The following is a 12,121-nucleotide window of genomic DNA, read 5'->3' on the forward strand; positions in this document are numbered from 1 at the left end:
GCAACTTGCTGATGCTTAACTGGATGTCAGCTCCCTGAAACCACCAGTCTGATGGCTACCTAAGCAACCTCCTCCCAGGCCTTACTTTGCCTTGCAGGTTAACAAAAGGTACACCCCAGCCCACAAGCCCTTCTGAAAGCATCCCCCTGTAGTATTCAGCCCATCACTGGCCACTCATAGAAATGATCAGGTTTGTGAACCCCAAGGGAACAGAATGCACCAGCTTGACTGGTATAACTCAGGATCAGGTCTTTTGTAACACCACAGCACTGAGATACAGTTATAGTAAAAATACTCTCAAGTTTTTCATCAAAGATAAAGATTTAAGAGATACAGAGTCAGGATAATGGAAACAGAAATGGTTACATATAAAACAAAAAGTATAACCCCTTTCTTAGAGTCTAAACTTTAAACAGGCTAAAACCCTTGTCTAAAGTTGCTTCAGGTGAGAAACTATCTCCCAGCGTCTCCATCCTTCATGAATGTAAAAGGAGCCAGAACATCTACACTGCAATTTTATAGCCCCTCAGCCTGAGCCAGCTAACTCGGGCTAACTTGCTATGGGTCTTTTATTACAGTGGAGACATGCCCTCTGTGTCCAGACTCCACCTCCACCGGCTGAAGACTCCTGGGCCTCCTCAGATCCAGAATATCTCCAAGTTCTCCCTTTCCATGCCTTCATACGTTAACCACCCCCAGTGTCCCCGCCAGCCCCACTTCACCAGTATTCCTCTATAAAAGATTGGAAAAAAGGTAAAAAACAGGAAAGGAAGTTGCAATTACTTTATAATACTGTGCATGAAATTTGTGCAGGATATTACAATTATGGATACAAAACAGGAACTCCTACAGTTTACACACTCCAAACTTTACTGAACGTTTTCCCATTTGGGCTAGAATTTTTCATGTCTGGTCTCTGGCAAAGAGGTCATTTCCAAAAACCACATGCACACTATCTCAGCAAAACACGCTCCCCTGGAGCTGGAGGACTCTGCAGCCATGGCTACCCCAGCCTTTTTGTGATCTCTCCGCAGCCATTCCAGCTTCCCTTTGACACTCTGCCCAAGAGAGATTAGCAGCATCTTTTGGGACACAGAGATAAATTCTCCCAGCCAAGCCCAACTCCTTTGCCCTGTCATGATAAGGGTCACATGTACCACAGTCTTATGTCTTTTAGCTGAGAAAAAGAAAGTTTCTATCTTCTCAGTCTAACCACGCAGCAATCAGAATGCGCCATTTCCACTTTGAAAGCAAAAAATTGTCTCCAAAGAAGAGCTGCCCCCTTTCAGTTTCCTCAGCTGTAAAATAGAGACAATGGTACTGACATTCCTTTCTGAAATGTGTTGTGATCTATGGATGAGCTTAGTAGCAATCTAATAAACAATTAACTGACAGACCTATTTTTACAACAAATTCAACACAGAGGAAGGATGCAATTAATTGCAATTAAGGCACAGGACTGGGCAAGATGTGGGTCAGGATCATAGAATCATAGAATATCAGGGTTGGAAGAGACCTCAGGAGGTCATCTAGTCCAACCCCCTGCTCAAAGCAGGACCAATCCCCAACTAAATCATCCTGGCTCAGCCACTCATTTCCTTCGTGACTTTGGGCAAGTCACTTAATCTTCCAGTTCTTCAGTTCCTTATTCATAAAATGGGGAAAATAATCGAACTTCCTTTTACTTGTCATTTGTCTGTCTTAGCTATTTTGATCATAAGCTCTTTGGGGCAGGAACTCTCTTACTATGTCTCTACAGTACTTACCCCACTCTCATGTGGGGCCTTTAATTTCTACTGTAATACAACAGTAATAAATCTATTTTTAGCATACATAGCACACGAGACTTGTGAAGATGAGACTCAGAAGACCATCAATTTATTTGAGAATTACATTAACGTTCCGTTCGTGGGCTCCATGAACATTTAGTATCTTGGTGCTGATCCTCCCACTATAATTCAAATAGCTAGTGAACCAAAGTGCTCAGATATCCAGTGGGTGTGAGTTTCATGCTAGATTTATGCCTTCACTGAAAGGGAAGAGGTGAGGGCGGGGAGCCTACGCTTGTTGCTTGTTACCCAGAACGATGAAAATACATCTTCTACCATCCTTCTTATAGAGAAGAAGGATGATCCAATGACTAAGGTTCTAGCCTAGGCCTTGGACAACCTAGGTTCTATTTCCTGCTGTCACTGACTTCCTGTATGACCTTGGGCAAGTCACATAGCCGCCGTGACTGAGTTCCGCATCTGTAAAACGGGGACAATAGCACTGCACTGCCTCACAAGGGTGTTATGAGGAGAAATACACTAAAGATTGTGAGGTGCTCGGAAAATAAAATTATGGAGACCATAAAAGTTTAAACTGACCATAGCACTTTGTGCTAGATTCCATCAGAAGCCAATGCAGCATTCCATATGCATGACAGGACACATGAATCTCAGCCCTAGGCAAAGTGACACAATGTCACCATGTGAGAAAACAAAAATAAAACAACTGACACTACTGCTGTCATGCACCCAGTTACATGTGCAGAAAACCTGCAGAGATCGTTTGGCTGGAGTCAGGATCCTTGGGACCACCTCCTTCCCCTTGCCATCAATATCTCAGGAAGAAAGAAGAAGAAAAGATCTTCCAAAGACAACAAGATATTTTAGAGGAAAGGTTGCTGATGGCCCAATTCCCACTTCGTGTAGCAAAAATGTGAAGAAAAGCAGAAGGTGGCCAGATCCCCTCTGCGGGAAAGGATTGAAAAGCAGGAAGCTGGCAGCCTCCAATATAAGTAGGATCTCCGAGGAATGACTGATGGTTAGCTGATCCCTCACAGGGGCAAAACCCAAATGCTCACATTGATGCCAACTGGTGCCCGATCCAGCTGTGCGGGAGGGGGAACAATGGGGGAGGCACCAGGACCTCAGGGGCCGGGCAGGAGGGTCCTGCGGGCCGGATGTGGCCCGCGGGCCGTAGTTTGTCCAGCTCTGGTTTAAATCATAATCAGTTCAAAAGGTGGAACCAGAAATCTTTTTCACCTGGAGATTTCAGATGTACTGGTCTTGATATTTATACAACACCCACCAACAAGGACTACAGGACCCAACCCTGCTCCTAAGTAAAGTCAATTTTGCCATTGAATTCAAAAGAATATTCTGCCTCTACTGTTTATGGTGCGTCCAGAGTTTTTTAATGGACTTGTGAAAGTCATGAAAACCAAACATGGAAATCAAAACAATAAGCTGTAAATTGTTATTAGTGTTAGCAAGAAACTATAATTTACAAGCAACAAAAGATTCTATGAAAACAAGTGGATGAGCACAGTGCAATTATACTATCATCCTTTAAAATCAATATGGATGGCTTCCCTTGGTACAATATTATACATGCCTAGTAACTTCAAAAGTTTAAATGGCTGAGCTAGAAGATCAGTTTATACCTTGGGAGAATATCAAGGATGTAAAGAAAACTGTTTGTCCTTGGATCAGATACATCACCTTGCAGGCCAATTCTAAGGGAGGACAAAGAAAAAAAAACATGTATAGAACACAATTATCAGCTTGTCATCTTAGGTATTTGCTTTTAAAACAAAACATTTACAACTCTTCACTTAGGTCCTGCTTACACAAGGGATTCTGCACAGGCACCAGTGTCTGCACACATGGATATACTTGACGGATCAGGACCTTTTTCAGCGCTCTAAGGAATGAACATTTACTCCCAGACTCAGTCACAAAGAGGTCAGGGATTAAGAATCACATAGGACCCAATCCTGTAAATATCTAACCTTAGTCTGGACCCTGTAAAGTGCTAAACTCTCTGGCCCAATCCATCAAAGCACTTAAACATGCTTAACTTTAAGCACATGAGAAGCTCTGCTGAACTCACGGGACTACTCACATGCTTAATGTTAATCACAGGCTGAAGTGCTCTGCTGGATTGGGCTCAGAGTACTCAGCAGCTTCCAGGATCCAGTCCCACGTACATAATTGTATTTATATGAGTAAATCCATAGACTTAAATGGGATTACTTGGCAATTTTGCGACAGAAAAGCTTCAAAAACAGACTCCAAGGAGAAACTGCTGAGCTTGAATTAATATGCAAACTAGACACAATTAACTTGGGTTTGAATAGAGACTGGGAGTGGCTGGGTCATTACACATATTGAATCTATTTCCTTAAGTTAAGTATCCTCACACCTTCTTGTCAACTGTCTAAATGGGCCTTCTTGATTATCACTACAAAAGTTTTTTTCTCCTGCTAATAGCTCATCTTAACTAATTAGCCTCTCACAGTTTGTATGGTAACTTCTAACTTATCTGTATGTGTGTGAAAAATATATATAATCTATCTCTTATTATATGTTCCATTCTATGCATCCGATGAAGTGGGCTGTAGCCCACGAAAGCTTATGCTCTAATAAATTTGTTAGTCTTCTAAGGTGCCACAAGTCCTCCTGTTCTTTTTACTTGGCTAAGTGATTCCAGGCCCAGAGCTTGTATTTTTATTGGCTTATTTAAAAAGGAAAACAACAATAACAACATTTTGGTGCAAGCATTTTGGTATTTTTCATTTCCCAATTAATCTTACATAGCATTGTCTTATCAGTACATAATCAAAACAGAAAAGGAGGACTTGTGGCACCTTAGAGACTAACCAATTTATTTGAGCATGAGCTTTCGTGAGCTACAGCTCACTTCATCAGATGCATGCCGTGGAAACTGCAGAAGACATTATATACACACAGAGAATATGAAACAATACCTCCTCCCACCCCACTGTCCTGCTGGTAATAGCTTATCTAAAGTGATCATCAAGTTGGGCCATTTCCAGCACAAATCCAGGTTTTCTCACCCTCCACCCTCTCCCCCCCCCACAAATTCACTCTCCTGCTGGGTTAGTCCCTAAGGTGCCACAAGTCCTCCTTTTCTTTTTGCGAATACAGACTAACACGGCTGTTACTCTGAAACCTGTCATAATCAAAACAGTAGATTTGGGAGGAAACAAACAACACCACCCACTCCACACATTGTTTTGAATCAAAAACACATTCTTAAAGATCATCTTTTTGGAAATTAAAGTCATTGGGATGATCAGAGGGCCAGATTCTGATACCCTTAATCATGTTGAGTGGCATCTTACTTCACGAGTAGTTCCAGCAACATCAATGGGACGGTTCATGGAGTGAGGGACTACTCAACAAGAGTAAGATTATTAGAACCTGGCCATGTGATCTGTTCGAGTTAAAGTAATTATTAAGGCTGTCAAGCGATTAAAAAAATTAACTGTGATTAATCGCGTGATTAAAAAAATTAACTGCGATTAATTGCACTGTTAAACAATAATAAAATACCAGTTATTTAAATATTTTGGGATGTTTTTCTACATTTTCAAATATATTGATTTCAATTACACCACAGAATACAAAGTGCTCACTTTATAGTTATTTTTATTACAAATATTTGTTCTGTAAAAAACAAAAGAAATTGTATTTTTCAATTCACCTCATACAAATAGTGTAGTGCAATCTCTATCATGAAAGCTGATCTTACAAATGTAGAATTACGTTAAAAAAAAACCTGCATTCAAAAACAAAACAAAGTAAAACTTTAGAGCCTACAGGTCCATTCGGTCCTACTTCTTGTTCAGCCAATCGCTCAAACAAACAAGTTTGTTTACATTTGCAGGAGATAATGCTGCCCACTTCTTGTTTACAATGTCACCTGAAAGTGAGAACCGACGTTTGCATGGCACTGTTGTAGCCCGCATTGTAAGATATTTTTACGTGCCAGATGCTCTAAAGATTTGTATGTCCTTTCACACATTATCTCCAGTATCCACACAGGTTTCAAATAGGTTTCAAAATCCTTGTGACTTTATATAAACTCTATCTAGACCCTGATTCTGATCCCCTTATTCTCCGTCAAATCATAGTATTTATTGCAGAATAAGCCAGTACAGTTTAAAGTACAGTATGTGTCCAAAGTCAGTGCATATACAAGGGAAGATTGTACTCTTGGCGTCACCCTGGAGTAATTCCAGTATTCTGTCTCGAGTTACTCTGGATTGAGAGAGATCAGATGCTAACCATTAACAAGCAAGGGGAGGTACCTTAAAAGGCCAAAAAAAAAAAAATCACAAACTTTCACAGGTCACGTACAGGATGCAAAATAAGTGGTACATCAAGCTTCAGTAATTTTGACTGAAGTATGAAAGTATGACTAGCCCATCACCATTTTTACTGTAGTAGTAAGGGACTACTCAACAAGCGTAAAATTATTAGAACCTGACCATGTCATTTGTTACAGAGTTAAAGTAATTATGTTCATCTATTGAAACCTGACTGTTACTTGGAATTAATCAAATAAACGTACATCCTAGCAGACCTACTTCTTATCCAGTAAAGATCTGTCCAGTACCCACACAGAAATAGGCATAGCAAAAGATACATGGGAAAATATAGACAGATATGAACCACAAAGTGTATGGATCTTGAGAATTTTTTTTAACTTAATAAACATTCACAGTTACTGCATTTTTCTCCAGAACTGGAATATTTGTTATACACACCTTGTAAATGGCTGACATGGAGGACTCATCAAAATCATATCAAAAGATAATCTGTTTAACTCCGCCAGTGTTATGCCCTGAATAAGGAAGAAACATAAACATGCTTTTGGGATTGAGAGTTTTTTCTTTTACTGTCAATTACTGCTTTCTAGATACCAAACTTTCTGGTTACTTCCACTGTTAGCAATCCCCTAGTAAAACCTTTCTAACCTGGTTCTTTGGCCTAATAACTGCGTCCTTCTCCAATACTTGGCAAACACCGTAAAGCGCAGATTTGTATTTACTTCAACAGTGCGCTAGCAGCACTGGTGAGGGCAGAGCACTTTCTTGATCCTGGGTTTGCCAATCACGCTTTTAGAGCGGCAGGAGATAGCTCACGTTTCTTTCAGTGGTCACATCAAAAATGTTAGCTATATTTTTCTCCCCCAAACAAACAAAGCACCTTTATTCAAGTATTTAACCATTTGTTGGTCAGAAAAAATATTTTAAAAAGCACCAAAACTCAACAGGAGAACAGAATTAGATTTTGAAAAAGCATTTTCCTCTCTGTAGTCACCTGTTTTTGGAGGGGGGTGGGGGGGTGAGAGAACCTGGATTTGTGCAGGAAATGGCCCACCTAGATTATCATACACCTTGTGAAGAGAGTGGTCACTTTGGATGGGCTATTACCAGCAGGAGAGTGAGTTTGTGTGTGGGGGGGTGGAGGGTGAGAAAACCTGGATTTGTGCTGGAAATGGCCCAACTTGATGATCACTTTAGATAAGCTATTACCAGCAGGACAGCGGGGTGGGAGGGGGTATTGTTTCATGGTCTCTGTGTGTATATAATGTCTTCTGCAGTTTCCACGGTATGCATCTGATGAAGTGAGCTGTAGCTCACGAAAGCTCATGCTCAAATAAATTGGTTAGTCTCTAAGGTGCCATAAGTACTCCTTTTCTTTTTGCAAAGACAGACTAACACGGCTGTTACTCTGAAACCTGTCCATAACAATCTCTCAAATAATAGTCACTTGTCCATAACAACCTCTCAAATATTATGTCTTTCTGGAAAGATAGCAAATTCCTTATGCGGAATCAAATGCCCAGAGGCTTTGCAGAGAATCTTCACGAAAACTTGGGGAACCTGTTTTTTCCACCTAGGCCACAAAGCATTAGGAGAGATACTTACATAATGACAGGTTTCAGAGTAGCGGCCAGATTAGTCTGTATTCGCAAAAAGAAAAGGAGTACTTGTGGCACCTTAGAGACTAACCAATTTATTTGAGCATAAGCTTTTGTGAGCTACAGCTCACTTCATTGGATGCAGTCCACTGAATGCATCCGATGAAGTGAAGCTCATGAAAGCTTATGCTCAAATAAATTGGTTAGTCTCTAAGGTGCCACAAGTACTCCTTTTCTCATAGCACTTAGGAGCCCTAATCATGGACCAGGGCCCCCAGTGCTAGGTGGTGTACAAACACCAAACAAGAAGTGCAGCCAGGCTGTTCTGCAGCCATTATTGCAATGCATGGGCTACAAAAGCAGGTGTTGCCCTGGCACTCTCCCGACAGGGATAGCATGGTACTTACCAGAGCTGTTTTTTACCACATAAAATCCTGGTTTTTACCCCCTGGGAAAAACTAGCTAGACATTTTCTATTTTAAAAATGGTTTCATTAATACATACCACATTACACTTAGTTTTATTTACATATTCAAACTGTGGTTACATGAGGCAGTAGATTCAGAGATTAATATAGGATTGTACAAATAAAAAGTAAAACTGCTGTGGGTGTAATCCTAATATAGGTAATTATAATACTAAACATCAGAATGTCTGTACAGTGGAGTCGCATCTTACGCGGTGGTTAGGTTCTAAAGTCAGCGCATAAGGCGAATATCGCTTATAGTAAAAAAGACAGAGAAATGGAAGAATGAAAGAATAAAAAAAGGGAGAAAGACGACTTCAACATCGTTATGCGCAAACCAGAGTGCCTCAGGATGGCCAGGAGCATTGTCTACGATCAGCAACACTTTAAAGTCAAGTCCTTTCTCTTAGAGGTACCGCTTGACCTCGGAATGAAACACTTGTGGAACCAATCCAGAAATAATGCTGCCATCACCCAAGCCTTTTTATTTGATCGCCAGAACACGGGCAGGAGATTTTTGTTCTTGCCTTTTAGGGCACGGGGATTTGCAGCCCTGCAGAGTAAGCCCAGCTTTATTAAATGCCCATCCGCATTGCCACAAAACAACACAGACATACAGTCTTTAGCTGCTTTGAAACCAGGGCCTGTCTTTCTGCTTTCGAAGTGTAAGTGCGGTTGGGCATTTTTTTTTCCAGAAGAGCCCAGTCTCGTCAGCATTAAGAACTTGTTCAGGAAGATAGCCCTTTTCTTCTATGATTTTCTTAAAATTGTTCGGGGTAGGCTTTTGCTGCCTCTTCATTGTCTGATGCAGCTTCACCAGTAGTCTGCATGTTTTTGAGGTTGAAGCGGTTCCTAAAACTGTTAAGCCAACCTTGGCTGGCTTTGAATTCCTTCTCATCAGAAGGCTGTCCCTCTTCAGTGGGAGGTTTGAATAGCGCGTAGAGGCTAAGAGCCTTTTCTCGCAACGTGTTGCCATTGATGGGCACACGTTTATGGTTCATGTCTTCCTGCCATAATTAAATGCCTTTTCAGTCTTCACTAAAGTCTTATCATGCACCTGGCTCATCACCTTAGCCGTTATTGGAGCACTTGATGCCATGGCTGGACGAATTTCTCTCTCTCGAATCTTGATGGCACAGATGCTAGATTCGTTGCGGCCATATTTACGCACCACATTGGAGACCGACATACCGTCTCTCAATAAGTCCAACACAGCCAGTTTTTCCTCCAGTGTTGGAACAGATTGCTGTTTCTTCGGTTGAGCACCAGATGAAGTAGTTGGCTTGCATTTAGGGGGCATGTTGTATGAAAAATACGTATCTTTAAACACTAGAATCACACTCAGCACGGCGAGATGCTCACCGGATGGGTGGGCAGCGATCGATCCAGCGGGGGTTGATTTATCGCATCTAGTCTAGACGCGATAAATCAACCCCCGAGTGCTTTCCCATCAACTCCTGTACAGTACTCCACCACTGAGAGTTGTTATTTTTCTTTTTTGTTGCCAAATGCATATAGTTGAATTTGCGTAAGTTAAATGCGCGTATGATGTGACTCCATTGTATACATTTTGGTTAAGTATTTTCTTGAAGAAGTTTATACATGTTGACTTATTTCAGTTTTCAACATTATATAAACAAAAATGGAAATTATTTGATTACATTGAAACAATAATAATGCAGAGTTGTAAACTTGAAACATTAAGCAACACAATCAGAAGCACACAGAGCGGCAGATAACTGGTCCAGGTCCATTTGGCCATGCAACATTTTATAGCAGAAGAGCAACCCTGAGGTAGTGGAGAGACTGAACCTATTCCTCAGTTCTGCACGTGCATATCCAAAGTTTGAAAAGATTCATTCTGTGCTTGCTGGACACTGCAATTGCACCACCAGTTCCATTCAGTCAGATGGAATACCAGCATTCTTCAGATTTTTCTACCATGTTTCAGGGGAAACCTTTTCCTAGAAAGCAGATGAAAAATGCTGATTTTTGGATACAGGGCTTCTGCTACTTTAAATGCAAGAAAATATGGCAGAAAGTTGAGAACTCTAGGGTACAGATGTGGGGACCTGCATGAAAAACCTCCTAAGCTTATCTTTACCAGTTTAGGTCAAAACTTCCCCAAGGTACAAAATATTCCACCCGTCGTCCTTGGATTGGCCGCTACCACCACCAAACTAATACTGGTTACTGGGGAAGAGCTGTTTGGACGCGTCCTTCCCCCCAAAATACTTCCCAAAACCTTGCACCCCACTTCCTGGACAAGGTTTGGTAAAAAGCCTCACCAATTTGCCTAGGTGACTACAGACCCAGACCCTTGGATCTTAAGAACAATGAACAATCCTCCCAACACTTGCACACCCCCCCTTCCTGGGAAATGTTGGATAAAAAGCCTCACCAATTTGCATAGGTGACCACAGACCCAAACCCTTGGATCTGAGAACAATGAAAAAGCATTCAGTTTCTTACAAGAAGACTTTTAATAAAAATAGAAGTAAATAGAAATAAAGAAATCCCCCCTGTAAAATCAGGATGGTAGATATCTTACAGGGTAATTAGATTCAAAAACATAGAGAACCCCTCTAGGCAAAACCTTAAGTTACAAAAAAGATACACAGACAGAAATAGTTATTCTATTCAGCACAATTCTTTTCTCAGCCATTTAAAGAAATCATAATCTAACACATACCTAGCTAGATTACTTATTAAAAGTTCTAAGACTCCATTCCTGGTCTATCCCCAGCAGAAACCAGCATATAGACAGACACACAGACCCTTTGTTTCTCTCCCTCCTCCCAGCTTTTGAAAGTATCTTGTCTCCTCATTGGTCATTTTGGTCAGGTGCCAGTGAGGTTACCTTTAGCTTCTTAACCCTTTACAGGTGAGAGGAGCTTTCCCCTGGCCAGGAGGGATTTCAAAGGGGTTTACCCTTCCCTTTATATTTATGACACACCACCAGTTCCATTCAGTCAGATGGAATACCAGCATTCTTCAGATTTTTCTACCATGTTTCAGGGGAAACTTTTTCCTAGAAAGCAGATGAAAAATGCTGATTTTTGGATACAGGGCTTCTGCTACTTTAAATGCAAGAAAATATGGCAGAAAGTTGAGATTTTTGCTGAGCATCCAGAGCCCTGCAATTTCTTCTTGTTCAGCTGACAATTTCTTTCCTGCATATTCTGGATGAAGGCAGTTGGCAAAATGTGTACTGGAGTAATTGTCTCACAGAATCTTTTTGTGCTTCTGCTTTGTGTGATACAAGATCTTCATTTATCATTAGCTCCAACCACACTTTGCATGCAACAGCAATTGTTGATGTGTCCCTTTGGAATGCCAACGTGGATCGGGCTTTGTTGAGATGTACTTGGCAATGACAATGCAGTTTTACCAGTATCTCCAATTCAAATCTTCATACACGTTTAGCCAAAGTCAGTTATTCCAGTGTCTCTTTGTCCTTTCCACTGCATTTTGCAAAATGTTTCCTCATAGGGTCTGCCTTCCCACTCCATTTTGCTTCACAATTTCTGCATCAAAAGACTCTTTGCCATCGTAATGAACTTTCTCAACATAACCATGAATCGGGTCAAGTGGTCTTCCACCTTTGCGCATGTTGAAATATTTTTACTTAAGTCACTGTACTCAGAGTTCAGTTACAGCAGTTGCTCTCCAGCCAGCCAGAGCAAGAGGCAAAGTACTGGCCTGGACAGTTAGTTCAGCAGCTTATCTCAAATACTGAAACTTCTGAATCTGGGGATTTCTCTTCTTTGCTAAACAAACATCTGATTTGCATTACTAAACAAAGAAGGGGAATTCCCAGATTCAGTAGATTTTGTTTTAAATAGCCAAGGCAATAGCATACAGCACTATACTGAGGCTATATTTTGTGTTATTTTATTTGATTTATTCAAAATTAAACAGACCATATTACTG

General features: G+C 41.0%; 1 protein-coding gene across 3 annotated transcripts in view; it reads right to left on the reverse strand.

The window, feature by feature from the left end:
* TRDMT1 (tRNA aspartic acid methyltransferase 1) overlaps positions 1–12,121 on the reverse strand; it is a 42,090-nt gene that overhangs the window by 13,465 nt on the left and 16,504 nt on the right. For all 3 annotated transcript variants that reach the window (XM_073334130.1, XM_073334129.1, XM_073334131.1), the window contains 2 exons: positions 6,563–6,639; positions 3,431–3,502 (listed from right to left, as the gene is read on the reverse strand). In XM_073334130.1, coding sequence (XP_073190231.1) covers positions 3,431–3,502; positions 6,563–6,639 — 149 coding nt within the window. The remainder of the gene's footprint in view (positions 1–3,430; positions 3,503–6,562; positions 6,640–12,121) is intronic.

This window comes from Lepidochelys kempii, chromosome 2 (assembly GCF_965140285.1).
Source record: "Lepidochelys kempii isolate rLepKem1 chromosome 2, rLepKem1.hap1, whole genome shotgun sequence".
In the NCBI taxonomy this organism is placed as follows: domain Eukaryota; kingdom Metazoa; phylum Chordata; order Testudines; family Cheloniidae; genus Lepidochelys; species Lepidochelys kempii.